Raw genomic sequence first — 17,493 nt, 5'->3', positions numbered from 1 at the left:
TTATGAGATTGCACAGTGTTAATTTCTGTATTAAATATCCAGTGTTCAAGATGTGGATTAAAGCCTTGTGGGGAAAAAAAAGAAAGCTAAATGGAAGAGTGCTTTTTCTGTTTACTGACAAATATGCTTATTCTGTTTCAGCTTAGAGAATCATTTAAGGAACTCAAAAAGAAATTCAACAATTTGAAGTTTAACTATACTAAGAAAACTGATAAAGCTCGAAATTTAAAAGCACTTAAAATACAGATTCAGCAAGTTGATACATACACTGAGAAAATACAGGTAACATTAGATATCTTAGTCTTGATAAATACTTGATAGTTTGATTTGCTGTAGTATATGCCAAGAAGATAGTGATAATGCAAAATATTTTATGTTCCCTTGATATTTTCTTATTTCAATCACAGTTTTTTTAATTGTTCTGTTGCTTTCATTATCACCTCAAGTCCAGAAATCCTGGTGTTCACTTTTTTTATCCTTTCTTAAATTATTTAACCATTTACTTTTTCCTCTTCCCTCTCCCTAACACAAATAATTAATTAAGACTAATATCCCATCAGTATTGTGAACAATAAATATACACATTTCCTTTTGCATCCAGTTTCTTTCTCTTTCCAACTTTTTGGCCTTCAGAGCTCTTTTCAGCATCTATTGCCTGGAGTTTATTATGTTTATTGGCACCTTTGAACCCTTCTGGCCTCACCTATTCTTTGCCCTCACCAGAAACCCTTCTTCCAATTATTCACTGACTTTTTTTAGAAACCAAATTTCTCTTTAATTATCCAGAGCAAACACTTTTCAGTTCATTTGCCCTTCAAGTTTTCTCCTTTACAATTTTTCTCAAATTGTTCAGTAGCTTCTAACATTCTACTTATAGTTTCTTTCCCAGCTTCTTTTCTCCCTGATGATTCAGATCACATGATCAGTGAGATCAGAAGGGACTCTATGCAGGCTGTCTAGTCCAGATTCCTTGCTCAGAGTAGGATCTACTACAACAGGTTTCTTTGTGTCCAGTATTCACCTGGACATTGAACTATACAAAGAAACCTGTTGTACTGTCCAGCTGAACATTGGACATTACATACTCAGTCTCTTGATCATCTTTCTGGCCTTTTCCTGAATTTTCTTCAGTATATCCAGGTCTTTTTTATATTGAGAAGTGAGAACTGGACTCAGAACTCCAGTGTACACAGCCTCACCAGTTCTGAGTAGAATGGAATAATTATCTCCCATTATCTGCTAACACTTGTCCTACCAGTGTGTACTTTGAGAATCATAAAATCACTCTAGGTAGGAAAAGACCTGTAAGATCATCAAGTCCAACTGTCACATAGCACTATATGTCTGTGACATAGCCATGTTCCTGAATCATCAAACCCATGTGCCTCTTAAGTATCTTCTGAGTTAGAAACTGCCATTTCTCCAGGAAATTTTTCAATGCTTAGCCACTCCTCCTGTGAACACATGGTATCTAATCTAAACCTGCACTGCTACAGCCTTAGACTGTTTCTTTATTTACTATCCTTTGTCACCTGACAAAAGTGACTCACACCCACCTTGCTACAAAATCCTTTCAATAAAACTGTGGAGAGTTCACGGAGCTAGTGTGTATGTTCATAGAATACTTTTTATTTCACATCAGCCTCTTATGTTCCAAGATAAAATTGAACACCTGACAATGAAGTCTTGATGAGCTTGAAAGATAAGGTTATAAAACATATAAATGTATATATGTAGGCATATACCATATAATCCTAAAATCTACTTCTTATGTTTATACCGGATATCATTAAGTACTACTATGAATATGTGTTCCTCTGGGTCTATGGGATTGTGCCAGAATATCACAAATGTTGTTTACATCAGAATTTTATGCAGTATGTTAATATTGTAGGACGTAAATTACTATTCTTGTATTGACTTGTATTCCATCAAAGTAGGAGTCTGAAGGCTTTGTTATATATATATATATATATATATATATAATAATTATTATTATTATTATTTATTTATTTGTTTGTTGATTTAGTTAACATTATTCAAGATCCCATGTTTAAATAGTACAGATATTTGTTTGTAAGTTAAAAATTTAAATCAATTCAATATTAACAAAATGTTGATATCAATTAGTACTGTAGAGGCCCTCTAGCTTGTCTTGAATTTGGAAATGTACCTTACACTACTTATTATTTTAAAACACAGGAATAAAAGTAATAAAAATTAAGTAAAAATAGTAAAAAAAATTGTACATTTTTTACATATTTTTAACTTTTTGTTTCAGAACTGGAAATACTTATTGAAGTATTAACATTGATACATCTTTTTAACAGACTCTTAAAAAGAAGATAGATAATTTAGAGAAGAAATTAGTGGATTCTTCAATGAATGAACTCAATGTTAGAGTCTTCTTGGGGTCAATCAGTGAGTTACATAAACAGCTGAATGAGTTCGGCAGAGTTGTGGAGGATTATAAGCAAAATCTGAGCCTCACGGAGCGTCTGCAACTGATGATGGAAGAGGTACTACTAATAAACCCATGGCTGTAATTGTGACTCAGAGTTTGAGTAGATATAAGTGTTTCTATCAAGAAATAAAATATGTGAATTCCAAAGGTAGTAGATTGGTGAAAATACAGATTTTTCTTCTTTTTCTCTGCAGCTTTGAGGGGAATGGGGAATATGAAATTTGACTATATTCTTGCACTGCTATGCTTAAGACTGGGTTCTCCACCTCCATATAACTTTCATGGTGATTCAGCACATCTATAATTATACTTTTGAGCTCATTTTCTGTAAGTGTTCTGGTGCAGCACAGAACTACCAGGTATTCTTTAACAGCTGTCAAATCAGATGAGCCAAGTCATCACAAAACACAATTTGTTAACTGTCGGGAAGAGTTGCTTGTGAAGTGTGCAGTTCTTGAACCAAAATGTAAAACGTTCAATCCTTTTAACAGCAGCATAATATTTTATATAATATATACTAATATACATAATATAGATGCTTATTATTATATCCATATATATTTAATATACTTAACTGGTAAGTACATACTTTTTTACCATAGTGCAGTCTCTTTTTGCAGAATTCTCTGATTTGGTTTTAATACACATGAAGACTGCCTTATATGTTGCCATTAATTTTTTTTTAAGTTCATAGCAATATTTTCCTTCTTGCTGTACTGTGTTGGTGCATCTGCATATCAAGCACATTCCTGTCATTGTTCTTTCTCTTTAGAAATAAGATTGATTTCAAAATTCATCTAAATGCATGATGAATAAATTCCCTTAGTGATGGATGATAACCTTAAAGTTTGTTTTATAACATGTTTTCAGTGTCTATGGATCAGATAAATGTGTCATTTCATATATGTTAGCAAAGTAATTTAAGTTGTGGATTTATATTAACGTCCCTACCCAGTCTTATACTTTAGGTAAAACTAAATTGATTTCCTGAGATAACCTTTTAGATGTCTTTTTACTCAGTGTGAAGTAGCACTTTTTACTCAACGATTTTATTTCAGAGAATAGGCATAGTCAAAAAATAGTGATTTTGATGTCAATTAAAATTAAGCTAGTTCTTAGCTACTTGCCATGATGGTGTAACACAGATGTTGAGAAAGTAGCAGACGTAATCATCTCTTCAGAATTTTCATCCGAAAATATTTATTAAGGGGTACATTCTAAAGCCCATTCTTGTTAGTAGAAAGATTCTCATTATCTCTAATGATTGCTGGAAGTAAAACATGTTTGCCAGTGAACTAAATCTAAGCAACCTTGCATAGGCCATAATACAAAATCTGCTAAGTTAGGCAGTTGGTGTATCAAGAGGAAATAACTTGGAATTTAAATATGTTTGCAGAAAATTTAACTTATGAATTTAGTTTTTTAAGAAAATGTAACAGCTTTTAATATTTGCAGCAACATTCAGAATGAACAAATGTTTTCAAAGTTAAGCAGTAATCACAATATTTAAGGCAAAATATATACCACTGATTATTGAAATTGTAAGAATAGCCCTATCTATTTTGTAAAAGCTTGAAATGATTATATTTATTCATTCTGTTACAGTTTTTATCCTTTTCTGTCTATTTCAGTATCAGTTTTGCTTTGAAGATGTTAGTTCAACGGTCATTAGGGTTGGCAAGTATTCTGAGGAATGCAAAACAACAGAAGCAATGGAGACGCTCTACAAGCAATTCAATAAGTTTATTGAGTCTACAGTGCCCCAACAGGAAGAAAAGTTTCAGCAGATTATAGATCTGGCTGAACAGTTATATGGTAAGGATCTGCCTGGTAGTGTTGGAAAAATAAAAAACAAACCTCAAAAACATAAAATACGATTGTTTAGGACAGACAGAAATCGTTGACTTAAGAATAAAATTACACAGAATTAAAAAAAAATAGAATATTGACTTGAAAACGTGAAAGATTTCAGGGTAAATATAAAAAAAATATAAAAATACTAAAGTACTCATCAGTGTGGTAGTTATCTGGTTTTCTGTATGCAGATTCTGCTCACCCTGAAATCTGAATGTGAATGTCACTGTAATATTTATGACCTTGGTATTAAGGCTTGATGGCTCATGATTAGTTGTTACAGATTAAACCTTTAAAGTCGAAGTATATTAAAGAATTATGCATCAATGATGAATGAATTTTTACATCAGTGTTGTGACTAGCTAGTGGTATTTCATTGCTAACGTTAAGTTTCAGCAAAAAAAGGTGCATTGTTATGTTAAAATTTTATTTGCAATTGTATCAATTCAGAACTTTGATTTGTTTACTGAAAAGTGAAGGTCAGCCAGGTTAAGGTTTTTCCAGTTCCACTTTTCTCCGGTTCACAATGTCTCTGTACTTGTTGAAGTTACCTTATCCAAATATAAGGTGTCTATCCAAATGTAGAAGGATAACATGTAGCCCATAAAGTCAAGTAATAAATCTTACAAAATTTCTATAAACTGTGATTTCAAATGCTTCTGATTTGTGTTGAAAAGGCTATGTAAAGAACAGAGATTATTTTTTTCTTTTTTCCATTTCTTTTCCTTCTTCTACTTTTAACCCTCTAAACATTTTAAACATTCTTATCTCTAGAAAATGAACTGGCAGAATGGATTCTTAACAATATCTTACTATCTTACTAGGAACATTGGGAGAAAGAAGCTACTTTGTGGTTCATTTGTTTATTTTGTCTGTTCAGGGGGGAAAAGCTTTTCCATCCTACCTTTGTTGTTGTATTTTTTTGTTTGTTTTTAATATATCTCAGAATAGGGATTAAGTGTCTTCTGGCTATATAATCACTTATTAATTTAGGAACTGTTTGAAGCCACCACTTTTTCGAGTGATGTCACTAAACAGACAATAGTAATCTTGATCAAAGAGAAATGCAGTAGAAGACTTGCAGGTACTATGAGGTGGAATCTCAAGAAAACTAGTGATAGGCAGGAAAACATATTTCTCTTTACCACAGAGCTTCTTCAGCAAAATAAAACACAGATTCAGAATACATATTTTTTATTATATGGAGGTTGTCAAGTATATGCATTATTACACATTTCTCTGAGGCATTATGGTTTTTTGTTGTTGTTGCTGGGTTATGTGGATTTGCTTGTATGTTTTTCTTTCTGTTGTTTTCTTTTTCAGGTTTTGAAGAAGGAAATAAGTATGTTGAAAAAGCTGTATCAAAGTACAAAGAAGTCCTTAATTCTGTTGATGAGTTATGTAGATCACTGAGAGAATGTATGGAGATGCAGGTACTTTTCTTTTGCCTTGAGGGTGTATTATATCTGCATGAATACATTAGGTTTAGTGTCTGAATCAGTTCTTACAACAGAAGATTGTCAATTGGATTATGAAACTTCTCTTAGTTCCTTTCTCCATGAACAGCAGTCATAACAAAACAATGAAATGCTACTTGTTTGTGTGGGAGACATTCACCCTGTTTTTGTTGTTGCTGTTGATTTTGTTTGTTTTTCTTCTGGACTTCTATTAGTCATAGCTTTCAAGTGACATTTAGGAGAAAATGTCACATTTTCCTCAGCTCTGAAATACAGAAGTGTAAAGTGAAATCTTAAGAATGCTAAACAACCTGACATATTTCATAATATGAAAAATCACATCAGAACATAAATTGTGTTAAAACCAAAGTCAATTAAATTAGAAATGCCTGGGTTATAGATGTTGAAGATGACCAAATTTTTTTTAGTTTTATATTCCAGTAAACTTCTTTAAGCGTATCAAGCTGCATAGTTACAATAGATAATTGTTGGAGGGATACATTTTTGTAATATAGACTCAATCTACTCCATCCTACCTCACCCTCAAAGTAGTTCGTCAAACTACATGCAGTGATATCTGATGGAGTAATTCTGTGAAGCCAGAACAGTTAAGATGCTCAAATGCTCTGTTGATGTTGAATGCTGTTTCACTTTATGCCATTGGAATTTTTTCCTGTAGTATCGAAACTGCTTAACACTCAGATTATTTTATATTAATATGCCTAAAATCAGTAAGATCGGACAAAATAGAAGTGAGTTCCAAAAGTAATTAAATAAATGGAAAGAAAGCTTTGCCTTTCACTGCTGGCATGAAGAAACTTCAAAATAGATTACTATTTCTTCAAGGTATTCCCCTCGTCCACGTATGCCTGTTATCTAATTAAGACTTATTTGAAAAACATTCTTCCCCTACCCCCACAGAACAATTCGTGAAGAATTTATTGATTAATCTAATCTTTCATTAAGACAGCTCTTAGATATTATTAAAAGAAAAAAATATTACTCAAAATGAGTATTATCATAAGTAAATTTTCTACAATAAAGGGTAGTTTTGCTTTTTTTCAAATGAAATATGTTGCTTTTTATAAAAAAGTCTGAGATTTTAAAACTAATATTTTGAGAGTACATTTGCAAAATTTAATCTATAGTTAATGTCTGAATCTTATGAGATATAAATAATTTAGCACGTTATCCAAACAAATAGGCAGCATGAATATGGAATACCATGAATAGAACATCAATTTCCTGCTATTTTTTAAACAACAATTGGAATGAAAATGCCATATTACATAGCCTTCATTTTTCTTTCCTTATGCCCTGTACAAATTGTTTAATATTCCTCAGATGCCTGGCCAAGCACTTGAGTTCTGCAGTCTTATACATTCCCTGCCTCTGAAATTATTCCCTCAGCTTTGAAATACATTTTCTTTCCTTACTCAAGAATGAATGAATTAGGTTTTGTTGAATATGTTATAAGTAATACATACTTCTTTGCTGATGACGTTATAAATGCTTTATTTTTTTCTTAACTACACCATTGCACAGAGCCTGAGTCAGTGTGAAGCTACTAATTACTGTCTTCTGTTGTGTATAAACTTAAGTTGCTTTTCACATGGCAGAAAGATGAGTTTGCTGAAGAGCTGATTACTGTTCATAAAGAAGGAAATAGTCAAGAAGTGTATGAGGACAAAGCAGATGAAGAAAAGCAGCAGGTTGGTTTCATTCTTGTTTTGTTTTGATTAGAACCACATTTGTTAGGAGGCTTTGTACATTGTTGGAAGGTTTATTATTTTCACTCCTGAGCTTCCCATAAGAAAAATTTCGAGAGTATAGTCTTGGTACCTTCATTTGTCTTCACTTTACCTTTTTGAGAATCTTCTTTCCATGCTCTTCAAATGTTTTCCTTAAGTACTATTGATGCAATATTCATAACACAGTTATCTTCTACGCGATCATTTCTGCTTCCTCAGGGGAGAATATATTCTGGACTCCTTTATAATAAGACTTAGGGAATATAAAAAGTTGTAATGGAGGCTGCTTTTAGTATTTTATAAAACTCTCATATTCATTCAACCTCTAGAGACAATGAATGAAAGTATTCAAATTATTAAGAATATGCAATGACAGAAGCTCAGAATTTGAACAAAGTAATGGTGGAAGTTTTGTTACTTTGCTAAGTCACAGATCTTCATCAGAAGAATGATGTTTTTATGCTCTTTAGCACAGAATTTCACATTTTTAATGCTTTTTTTTTAATTTTTATTTCAGATAGGGTCAGATATGTTGCTTATAAATTCAAAATCCATTATGGAGAAGACAAACAATATTCTGTCTCCTACTGACACTGAGCAGGTATCAATAGCATATTGAAGATAATGCACTAAAGCAAAATATATGAAGGCTAGGTATACATTTAGAATTATAATAGAAAATCCTAGGACATAAACGTGTTTGATTTTTGAATATGTGATAAAGGAATACAAGAGGTTTTAATATTGTCAATGAACAAATGCAGTCTTAGAATTGAAGACAATAAAAACAAAGGTTTAATTTTTTTTGAGATTAATTCTTCTAACTTGCAAGAACATTTTGAGGTCTTGGGGTCCTGTTTTGTGAATGTAAATAATTATTCTATATCAAACCTTCAGATTACATGGGAATGGATAGTAGTATATTTAGTATATATTATATACTTCACATATATAGGATACATTAGGAGTTGATTTGGAGATCTAAAGTTTTGCAAGATGGTAACATAGACCAATGCTACAAAGCATTAAATTTTGTTTTGTATGAATGTTATTATTCCCCTATATAGAACATCCTTTTCTCTGCTGATGAACCAATACTTAGCTTAATTTACTTTGTCACCTCTGTTCCAAGTCAATGTGGCTTTCACTATTGACTTGGAGCCCAGATTTCACTCCAGGATTCTGTCTGTTCCAAAAAATAAAACCACAGTCCAGAAGGTCACCTTACCTGGCAGAAACCTTATTTTCTATTCTTCTAGGCGATAGCCCTGTCAGCCCTTGTCAGGCTGTGCCTCAGCTGCCAATGGGAGATGTGAGGGGAACACAGAAAATATCAGATATGAAGTATGGCAATTGTGATACGTCCAAGCTTTTCATCACTTCATACTTCACTTAAAGAAGTAGCAGGTTCATTCTCACTAGATATTTTCTGTCTTAAATTTCCATCCCTTCTGGGAAAGACTCGGCCCGTTCCCAGCCTCTCACCTAGTAAACCAGAAACATACAATTTTGTTTATGCTTCTGCAATCTATTTTTTTTTTTTGCAGTATTAATATGCTTTGGTAACAAGTATCCTCCTCTAAAAATTGCTGCTTTTCATAGTTATTTGACATGGCAGACCAGAGCAAAACTCCTTATGCCACTAAAACCTGTCTGACAGTCAGCTCACAGCTCACCTGCAAGTTTTTTTTCACTAGCACATCAGCAGTTTTTCTAGGATCAGTTTTAAGCAATGTCTGGAGTAACTACTTCTGTGACCCCTGAGATTTGATGACTACGAAACTGACAGCATAGCTCTGCACTAGGATCCTAGATTAGCTACTCTAAGATTCCTATATTGTTGTGGCTTTCCCATAGGTATGTTCCAAATGTATGTCAGTGTGTACACATACACATAGACTCTTGAACAGAATGGATACAGAGCATTAATTTAATTCACCCAGTCTCTTCTGTTTGGAAAATTTAACCTGTTTTGTTTTTTGTGTGATTTTGTTTTATTTTGTTTTAATATAACTTTTCAGTGTTTAATATTCTCAAGACTCCTTTGACTTCTTAATATTTGATCTTATTTGATCAGATTTGGTTTATTAAATTTGCTGATTAAATTCAAACAAAAAAGTCTAATTTTGCTGCCTATGTGACTATTAACATGTAATTTAAGAAAGACTTGTTAACCTGGTGGGGAATAAAACTTACATGGTCACTTAGAACAGTGACCATAGGTTATAAGAGCTGGGTGACAGTCAAATTTGTAAACTCAAGAAAAATATTTAAATTATTCTCTAAAAAGAACAATTTTTTAGAAATAGCTGACCATAAGATCCTCAGTGAAAACATTTGAATACATGGCAAGGTGAGAAGTCAAGGAGTTATTTTCTTCTGAGTAATTGGAAAGTGACTAAATAAAGAAAAATTTATACTTTCCAGCAATTTGGAAATTAGATTTTGACTGTGTATTTATGTCCACTATGTATTCATTCTGAAAGACAATTTGAGGATTGGATCTTATTCAGTGATGTTTGTGGAAACCCTTTAATACACAAACTTTGTCTTTCAAATGTTTGAACATTTTAGATAGAAATGCAGTGAAAGCTGACCTCATGCTATGTTTTATTTTTATTTTTTTTTTAAATGAGAGGTTTTTTTCATTCTGGGTTGAAGGAAATAAAAAAAAATCTTAACATCACTTTCTGTTAGTATTTGGATGAAACCGTGGAAAAAACTGCCACAAAATGAAATAAAATGTGCTTAAAAAATTGTGAAGATACTGATTAAACTCTGTAATACTTGAACAGGACAGGTGACTCTCTCAAATAATAAGTCCAGTAACTTGGCTATTAATCTACTTTTACGATGTAACTTTTTCCCATATAGATGTAATTATGCCTCCTCCTCTCACACATACACCCACCAATACAAATGCTCTAAAAAAAAGCTCCTACAGGAAGTCCACAAGTCATCACACATTTACAGATTAGGTATTTTTTCTCTTTCTGTTCCTGTTATAATAAGTACTTGTACTAATTATATCTGGTAGTCTGTCCAAACAGGTTGAAATTCCAGTTAGCCACGGCAAACTTTTGTGATGATCATCCTTTTCCATTACTTTTTTCTCCTCTTTATGCAAAAGATTAATTAAGCTTAATTAGAAAAAAATATTTCAAATATTGTTGCTAGTTTTTGTATGCAAAGGTGATGGTTCAAATGATAACCCATTCTCCTCTTCTTTTTCCTCTTTTTCCATTCTCCCCTCTCCCCTCCTAATTTAAGGAGAGGAATGAATTGGCTGATATTCAAATTATCTGTCCAGCTGGTGAGGATCTTGTTTCACAGGATACAGAGCTGTCATCTTCAGCCAAAGAGGATAGTGTACAGACTGAATTCCTGGCAGAAGAAATACCGTCCGGAGATGAATATGAGTGTATATCACCTGATGATATCTCTTTGCCACCGCTTTCTGAAACACCAGAGTCCAACCTCTTACATTCTGAAACAGAGCTAGAAGAGCAATGCTGTTGTAGTTCTCATAGTCTGCATGCCAGTTCATATAGCTTGCATATGCAGAAAACCGCTAGTGATAAAAGATTGATGAGATTGATGGAATCATCTGATCTCTTAACAAATTTTGCTTATGCTGATGCTACAAATATTAGATTGGAAGGCCCATCAGCTCAGCTTGAGAAATTTTCTATCTCTTCAACAGATTCTGGCCTGAAAATCAGAGCAGGTTCTCCTCTGGCTTGTAGTTTACAAGCAGTATCTGAAGTTAGCACTGATTCATGCCCAATATATGCCAAACCAGCATGTAGCAAAATGAGTGAAATGAGCAAAACACATTTGCAACACCTTCAAATTCATAAAAGCATGGCAGAAACACAAGGACAGTTGCATGACTCAAATAACTGCACTAAAACCCAGGGCAGGCTGCATGCTTTGCCTGATGCATTCTCAGGTTTCATCTTTCAATCAGACACCACCAGAAGCTGTCAGAGGCAGATGGTCACCCGAGAAGAGATTAAAAGTACATCAGAAAAGAACAGCATGGCCAGCCTAACTGGACAGACTCCTAACTTCTCCCAGCTTCTGTCTAATGTAACCGTCATGGAAGGTTCTCCGGTAACTTTGGAAGTAGAAGTAACAGGAATCCCAGAGCCTACACTGACATGGTGGGTAGCTTACAATGAGAAAAACTAAATACACTTATTAGTGAGGCACCTTGAACCACTTATAACTACATTCATTAATCTGTAGACTAGAATAAACAGCTTGTATTCTTTCTACTTCACAGTTCTGCATGGTCCCCACTTTAAGAATTATTTGACAACGAACCTACTTTTTAATACTCTGTACTTAAAGTATAATGAGATCACTGAGCAACTGGAAGCATATTCAACATTCTTTACACAAATTTACACATTCTTTACACAAGTACTTCTTATGTTCTGGACTTCAACATTCCATTTGTTCAGTAATGTCTTAAGATAAATGCTTACTCTGAATTTACTGTAAGTAAATTAATCTGCATTTTTTCAAGGATCTCGCCACAGTACGTATACAGATAGACACAAATAGTTAGATAGTCACTAAGCATTCACAGAGAGAGATACATTTATAAGTAAGTGACAGAGTTCTTCAAAACTGGAAAGAAGGTTACACATCAAATACAAACAAAACATGTCTATGCTGAGAACTTATTTTATACTGTATTCTTGCACAGTTCTTCCATCTCTCTCTCCAAACTTTTATGTCTAATCAAATTTCTTTATACTTGACTCTATCTTTTAATATCACATTTTAGAAGTTCCACACAAAAGTAGATACTGGATGAACAAGGAGACAGGATTTCAAGATTTCATTCCTGTGTTTTCTGGCATATTTTTCATGAAACTTTACCTCACTTGCCTTTCCTCCATATTAGACATTCATAATGGAGGCCTTTCGTTTAATGCATTAAAATATTATATGCTTCTAATGATCTTAACTTTAAAATATTTCTAATACTATACATAAGAAGCGTATATACTATGCTGGACACAAAACATTTTAATTGGGCAAACTGTTAAGTTCTTAGCTGAATTTTCTTCTATGGCACTGAGAAAAATACTGTATTCTGCAATTTTGGTGGTATACTCAACTGGTATCAATAAGGTTACTTAATGCTAAATCCAGTTATTCTACACTTTGAAGAGTAGTGCTAGAACCTTTAATTGTTTTATCACAGGAAAGCATTAATTTAGCTCATAAGCATGTACATGGTTGATATCTGGTCTTTTAAAGAATAGCATTCAACTGAAAGCAAATTAGAAAATCATTAAATTGATAAGTGATATGTTTATAATTAAAAAAAATTCAATATGATGGCACTGAAATCATATATTTTGTGCCAATGTAGACATTTTGTTGGATATACCACCCTTGGAAAATCATGTCTGCATTAGGTAAAGTGTCTCTTGTGCTGAAATGCCATCAGCTGAAAAGAGCCAGAATTTTCTCTCACTTCCAAAATATAAATCTGTTGTCAAAACCAATACCTGGTGACAGACTCTAAAGTTTTAGAATGATACAAGTTCTATCCTGCCTGATGATGTAAACTAAGTAAATGTAAATGGCATGGGGTGGAGAAACAGGTTCTTGCCTACTTTTTCTACTGAGCCTGAATGTTTAGGAATTTCTATGTTGCTTGTTGTGAATCAAAGATCTTGTTTCCCTTGAACTGAATAAGGATTTACTTTCTTAGCAAAACTAAGACTATAGGCCTTCATGCTACACTTTTGTATTCTGCAATGAGATAACTGGGTGACTTGTCCAAGCAAAACCATTTTCAGAGCCATGTTTGGTAGTGGTAAGGAAGTCTTCTACAGCAATTTGAACAGTTTAAACATTCATTGATGAATTTAAAGATGAGGACAGAGAGCACTGATAGCAATGAACTTCATTGCTGCTAATTTTGTATTACAGAAGTTATCTGAATTTGGAAAGTTCTGCTTGGCGTATAGTGTCATAAATCTGACTTGAAAACTGACTCTCTGCTTCAGGTACAAGAAAGGCCAGAAAGTGACTGCAAGTGAGCACTTACAGCTTTCACAAAAGGAGACAAAGCATACTTTATTCATTCAGAAGGTGTGTGATAATGATGCTGGCCTCTATGTTGCTCGGGCTAAAAATTCTAGTGGCACTGTATCATCAAGTGCCATTCTCCATGTGCAAGGTAACAGGCCACCTATTGCAAGTATAGATTGGATAACGCTGTGTGTCATCTATATTAGCATATCACTAATGTACTGGCTATTCACAAAATAAGTATTATATTGACTGCACTGGACTTGGCTTTCACATGCTAAGACAAAATGAAAATTATTTGCCTTCACTGATCCTTTCACCAGTTGTACCAAACCACTTTGTGTAACATTTGTTATATTGCTTGTTTCTTAATACCAGTGTTATTTGTTTGTTTTTCTTTATCGTAATGAAGTTGAGATTAAAAACAAAGCAACAAAGATTTGCTAGAATCAGAGGTCCGTTTTTGCATTCTAAACATGCTGGCATTATGAAATGCTGAGAACAGTTTTATAGGTACTACTTGTCTAAATACACTCAGGTATAATGCGCATATCAACACATCCTCTATGAGGGGGAGGGAGGAGGGTGCTGAAATTTGTTTTAAACATCAAATGTACTATTTCCAATGATGTTTTCTCATCTGTCTATTTTTAATTTATTTATAGGACAAATCTTCTTAGTATAAAATGGTAATATTCGTGATGGCACTGTCATATATCAGATTTAAATTTTAGTCTCATCTCAGCAGATAGTCTCCACAGACGAAAATGGCAATAGCATTGTGGTTATCTGCACTACAGTAATTTGGCATAGAACTGCCAGAATTTGCGTAAGTAGCACTTAGTATACCCTAGACCAAACCTGCAATTACCTTTTATTATAAAACAAGGCCTGAGGCCTTCTGACATACCCATCTGCTAAGGCAGATGTTTGTGATACTCTTCTGTCTTAAAAATTATAAAATTATGTCTAAATATTTCTGACAATTCTCTAAAGCATTAATAGAAGACAATTGATAGAAAACAAGAAAGATAATGTTTTATGAATTGAGCTTTTTATAAGTTTTAACTCACTTTTTTCAAAAATAATTGATCAAGATTGGGAAAAACTCAAAAGCAGACTCACAAAAAAAAATAAAATCAGTCTAATACAATTCTTCTTTACTAAGCAGTAAATCAAAAAGAAACCTGTTTACACACAATAGTTCAATTATGACAAGAACAGATATGGATGTAATTTATTATGTGATTTGCTTAAATTTTTGACAATAGCAACATAATAGCACCATAAAAAGATTCCACTTAGAAATGCTTAAATGAAAAATTAAGTCCTTTAAATTTAGCACTTGTGTAAGTACAGTATAAGGAACTTTCATGTTATGTCTATGTTAATGTGAAAATTTTCAAGAGAGATAATATTTATTTTCATTGAATTGTACAAGATAAAGTAAGTTGTTTACGAGGCAGCATGCTGTGAGCAGAATATATATTGCAAGTTGCAGGGGGGTCAGTGAAACTGAAAACTGACATTTAGATATTTTGATCCAGAGACTGCAACTTTATTAAAATTCCTGTAGATTTGAAACAGGAGACGTTCTGAAGGGAATACAACCTCACAGCAGTAAGAGAGGGAAGATAATAGGAGGTAGTAAGTAAATGGGGGAAAAAAATATTTGACTAAACCCCAAATTAACAACTTTATGAGTTCAGTTATCACCTGAAAACAATGATCCATTCATCCAGATATAAAAATCATCTATTTTCCCAAAGTGTGTTCCATTTCAGGATAAAGCTGTTTTTAATAATGATTATGAATATTTCAGTTTTCATGAAAGTAAAATTCATCTTAGTATGTTTTTATGCCTTTGTGACTTTATCCACCTTTGTGTTTGTTACAAACGTATAGCAAAGATCCTGTATGAGCAGGCTGAATTACTTAACCATTACATTATGAAGTATTGTGTTAAAAACAAACCCAAAATGCCTCCTCTATGATGACTAGGATTTTTTTAATGCTGAAGAGCTGCCACTGCTTGACAGTCTTATTTGTAGCATTCACTTTCTGTTTGAACAAGTCTATTAAGTGATGGCTGGCCTTCAGTCCTCTACTTTTACAGAGACCTGTGATTCTTCTAGAAGCCTATTATTCAAAAATTAAAAATACTCATGTATGTTGTTCTGATTTGTTTTCTGCTCTTCTAACTGTACTGACCATTCAGATTGCTTTTTTTAATCACTTTTGCTTTCATACTTAAAAGGAAGTATAAGTCCCAAGGAAAAAAGTATCAAAAAGTACCCAAAAGAAGAAACCCGAAGGCTAGTGACAGGAAGCGTATTTGTTTTAATGTATGAGTGCTTCATTCTGAAAACTGCAGAAAATTCAATGCTAGAATTTTCCTTGTTTTGTCTTTATGTGGACAGTGAGCAAAATTAAGAGACATGTTTGACCTTTTTGATTGGAGGAAAGCCACCTGTAGAGCAAGAGAGCAATGTGTGGTGAGTCTCTGTCCTACAGTAGGCAAAGCTGGAAGTAGGATTTCAGTCCTGTTTGGAAAAATTTTTCCTATCTTCCTTGTAGTACTACCAAAGAAGAAAAAAGCTTGTTGTCTTAGTGCAGGAATTAGAGGTAGCTTGGATCTAGACTTGTAGGTAACTTTGAACCGAAGGGATTTTTTCATTAATAATATTACAAACTGTTGATATTACCTATTATTGCAGTTTGAGTTACACACACAGTTCTAAACATAGCAAGGAAGACAGCCGTCTTTCCTCTAAGAGTAGAGTAGTTTAAGAGATACCTCAGCAAAGAGATTTTATCCAAAATGCTGCAATTCTGTGCTATGTATGCCTATGAACAATTATTTTTTTATCTTTTACTGTAAAACTCTGAGTGTCTCTCATGCTTCATAATTTGAATCTTATACACTTAAGTTTTTGCCCCATCTTGTCTCCCTTTGCGGAAATACACATTTTAAATTAATATAATTCTTTTTTTTCTTTTTTTTCTGAATCGTTCATTAGTTCATGAAATGAGCCTTGTGGTTAAAGTTTGTAATTTTCATATTTATTTTCCTCTTTTTTAAAAACATACTTTGAAAATCTTTTTGGTAGCTCATGTACTGAACAAGGATGTGGGATTCATTTATTTTAGTGGACTTTTTGAAGGTGTTGCTTAATGAGATTTGATTTGATAGACTGGAAGAATTTCCAGATGAGGAAGCTGCACTGATACAGTATCCCTCTTGCTTATCATTGCTATTGATATGGTATTGAGCCAACACCCATGAGGTTGGCACTCCTTTTTCCAGTGTGAACCTCAAATCCATACTATAACTGGCAAATCATGCAGTCCATATTTCAGCAGATTCTCAAAAAAAAAAAAGTCAGTGTTGGTCTTGTCTCCAACTATACCAAGACAAAAAAGAAATTATCCCACTAGGAAGGACTACAGCACAGTAGGCTTTGCACACTCTAAATAAAGTGAGTCTGAAGCTTATATGGAGGATCCACAATTGATTTACCTATCACCCAGGTAAGCCAGTTGCCTTCCTAAGGAAAGTGAGAATCAATTTTGCCATTCGATTCAAAAGCAGCTGTGAAGTAACTTATGGTCTGTTTCATTTCCAGCGCATCCACAATCATTTTTACTCAAATGAGTTATTTATGAAAGAATGAGCTGCCTACTACTTGATTCAATCCTGGAATTAAATTTCAGTTTAAATGCTAAGTAAGATCTTTCAAGTTTGACTTGTGAAAAGAAAGTGGAATGCAACGAAATCCAACTTTAAAAATCTAAGTATACTATTGCTTTTAAGAGTACACAAATATAGCAGTAACATGAATTCCATATGAGAGATGCTGTGAAATAATAAATGTCAAACACAGATGTTTTTACTTCTGAAAATCTC

The 17,493-nt window shown here is 33.3% G+C and overlaps 1 protein-coding gene across 12 annotated transcripts in view; it reads left to right on the top strand.

Moving 5' to 3' along the window:
• The window catches only part of CCDC141 (coiled-coil domain containing 141), a 59,876-nt gene that overhangs the window by 37,140 nt on the left and 5,243 nt on the right, over positions 1-17,493 (top strand). For 3 of the 12 annotated variants that reach the window (XM_065751219.1, XM_065751217.1, XM_065751220.1), the window contains exons 18-25: positions 142-282; positions 2,331-2,519; positions 4,096-4,279; positions 5,642-5,751; positions 7,395-7,487; positions 10,797-10,947; positions 11,479-11,692; positions 13,562-13,734. In XM_065751219.1, coding sequence (XP_065607291.1) covers positions 142-282; positions 2,331-2,519; positions 4,096-4,279; positions 5,642-5,751; positions 7,395-7,487; positions 10,797-10,947; positions 11,479-11,692; positions 13,562-13,734 — 1,255 coding nt within the window. Of the gene's footprint in view, positions 1-141; positions 283-2,330; positions 2,520-4,095; positions 4,280-5,641; positions 5,752-7,394; positions 7,488-10,796; positions 11,693-13,561; positions 13,735-14,251; positions 14,580-16,006; positions 16,025-17,493 lie in introns of those variants that run through there. The other 9 variants (XR_010623106.1, XM_065751222.1, XR_010623105.1 and 6 more) reach the window with 9 other exon arrangements.

Source organism: Cyrtonyx montezumae, unplaced genomic scaffold (assembly GCF_038088225.1).
Source record: "Cyrtonyx montezumae isolate F1298 unplaced genomic scaffold, pur_monq_1.0 scaffold_7, whole genome shotgun sequence".
Taxonomy (NCBI): domain Eukaryota; kingdom Metazoa; phylum Chordata; class Aves; order Galliformes; family Odontophoridae; genus Cyrtonyx; species Cyrtonyx montezumae.
Note: the sequence above shows the minus strand (reverse complement) of the source record. Positions and strands in the feature narration are given on the sequence as shown.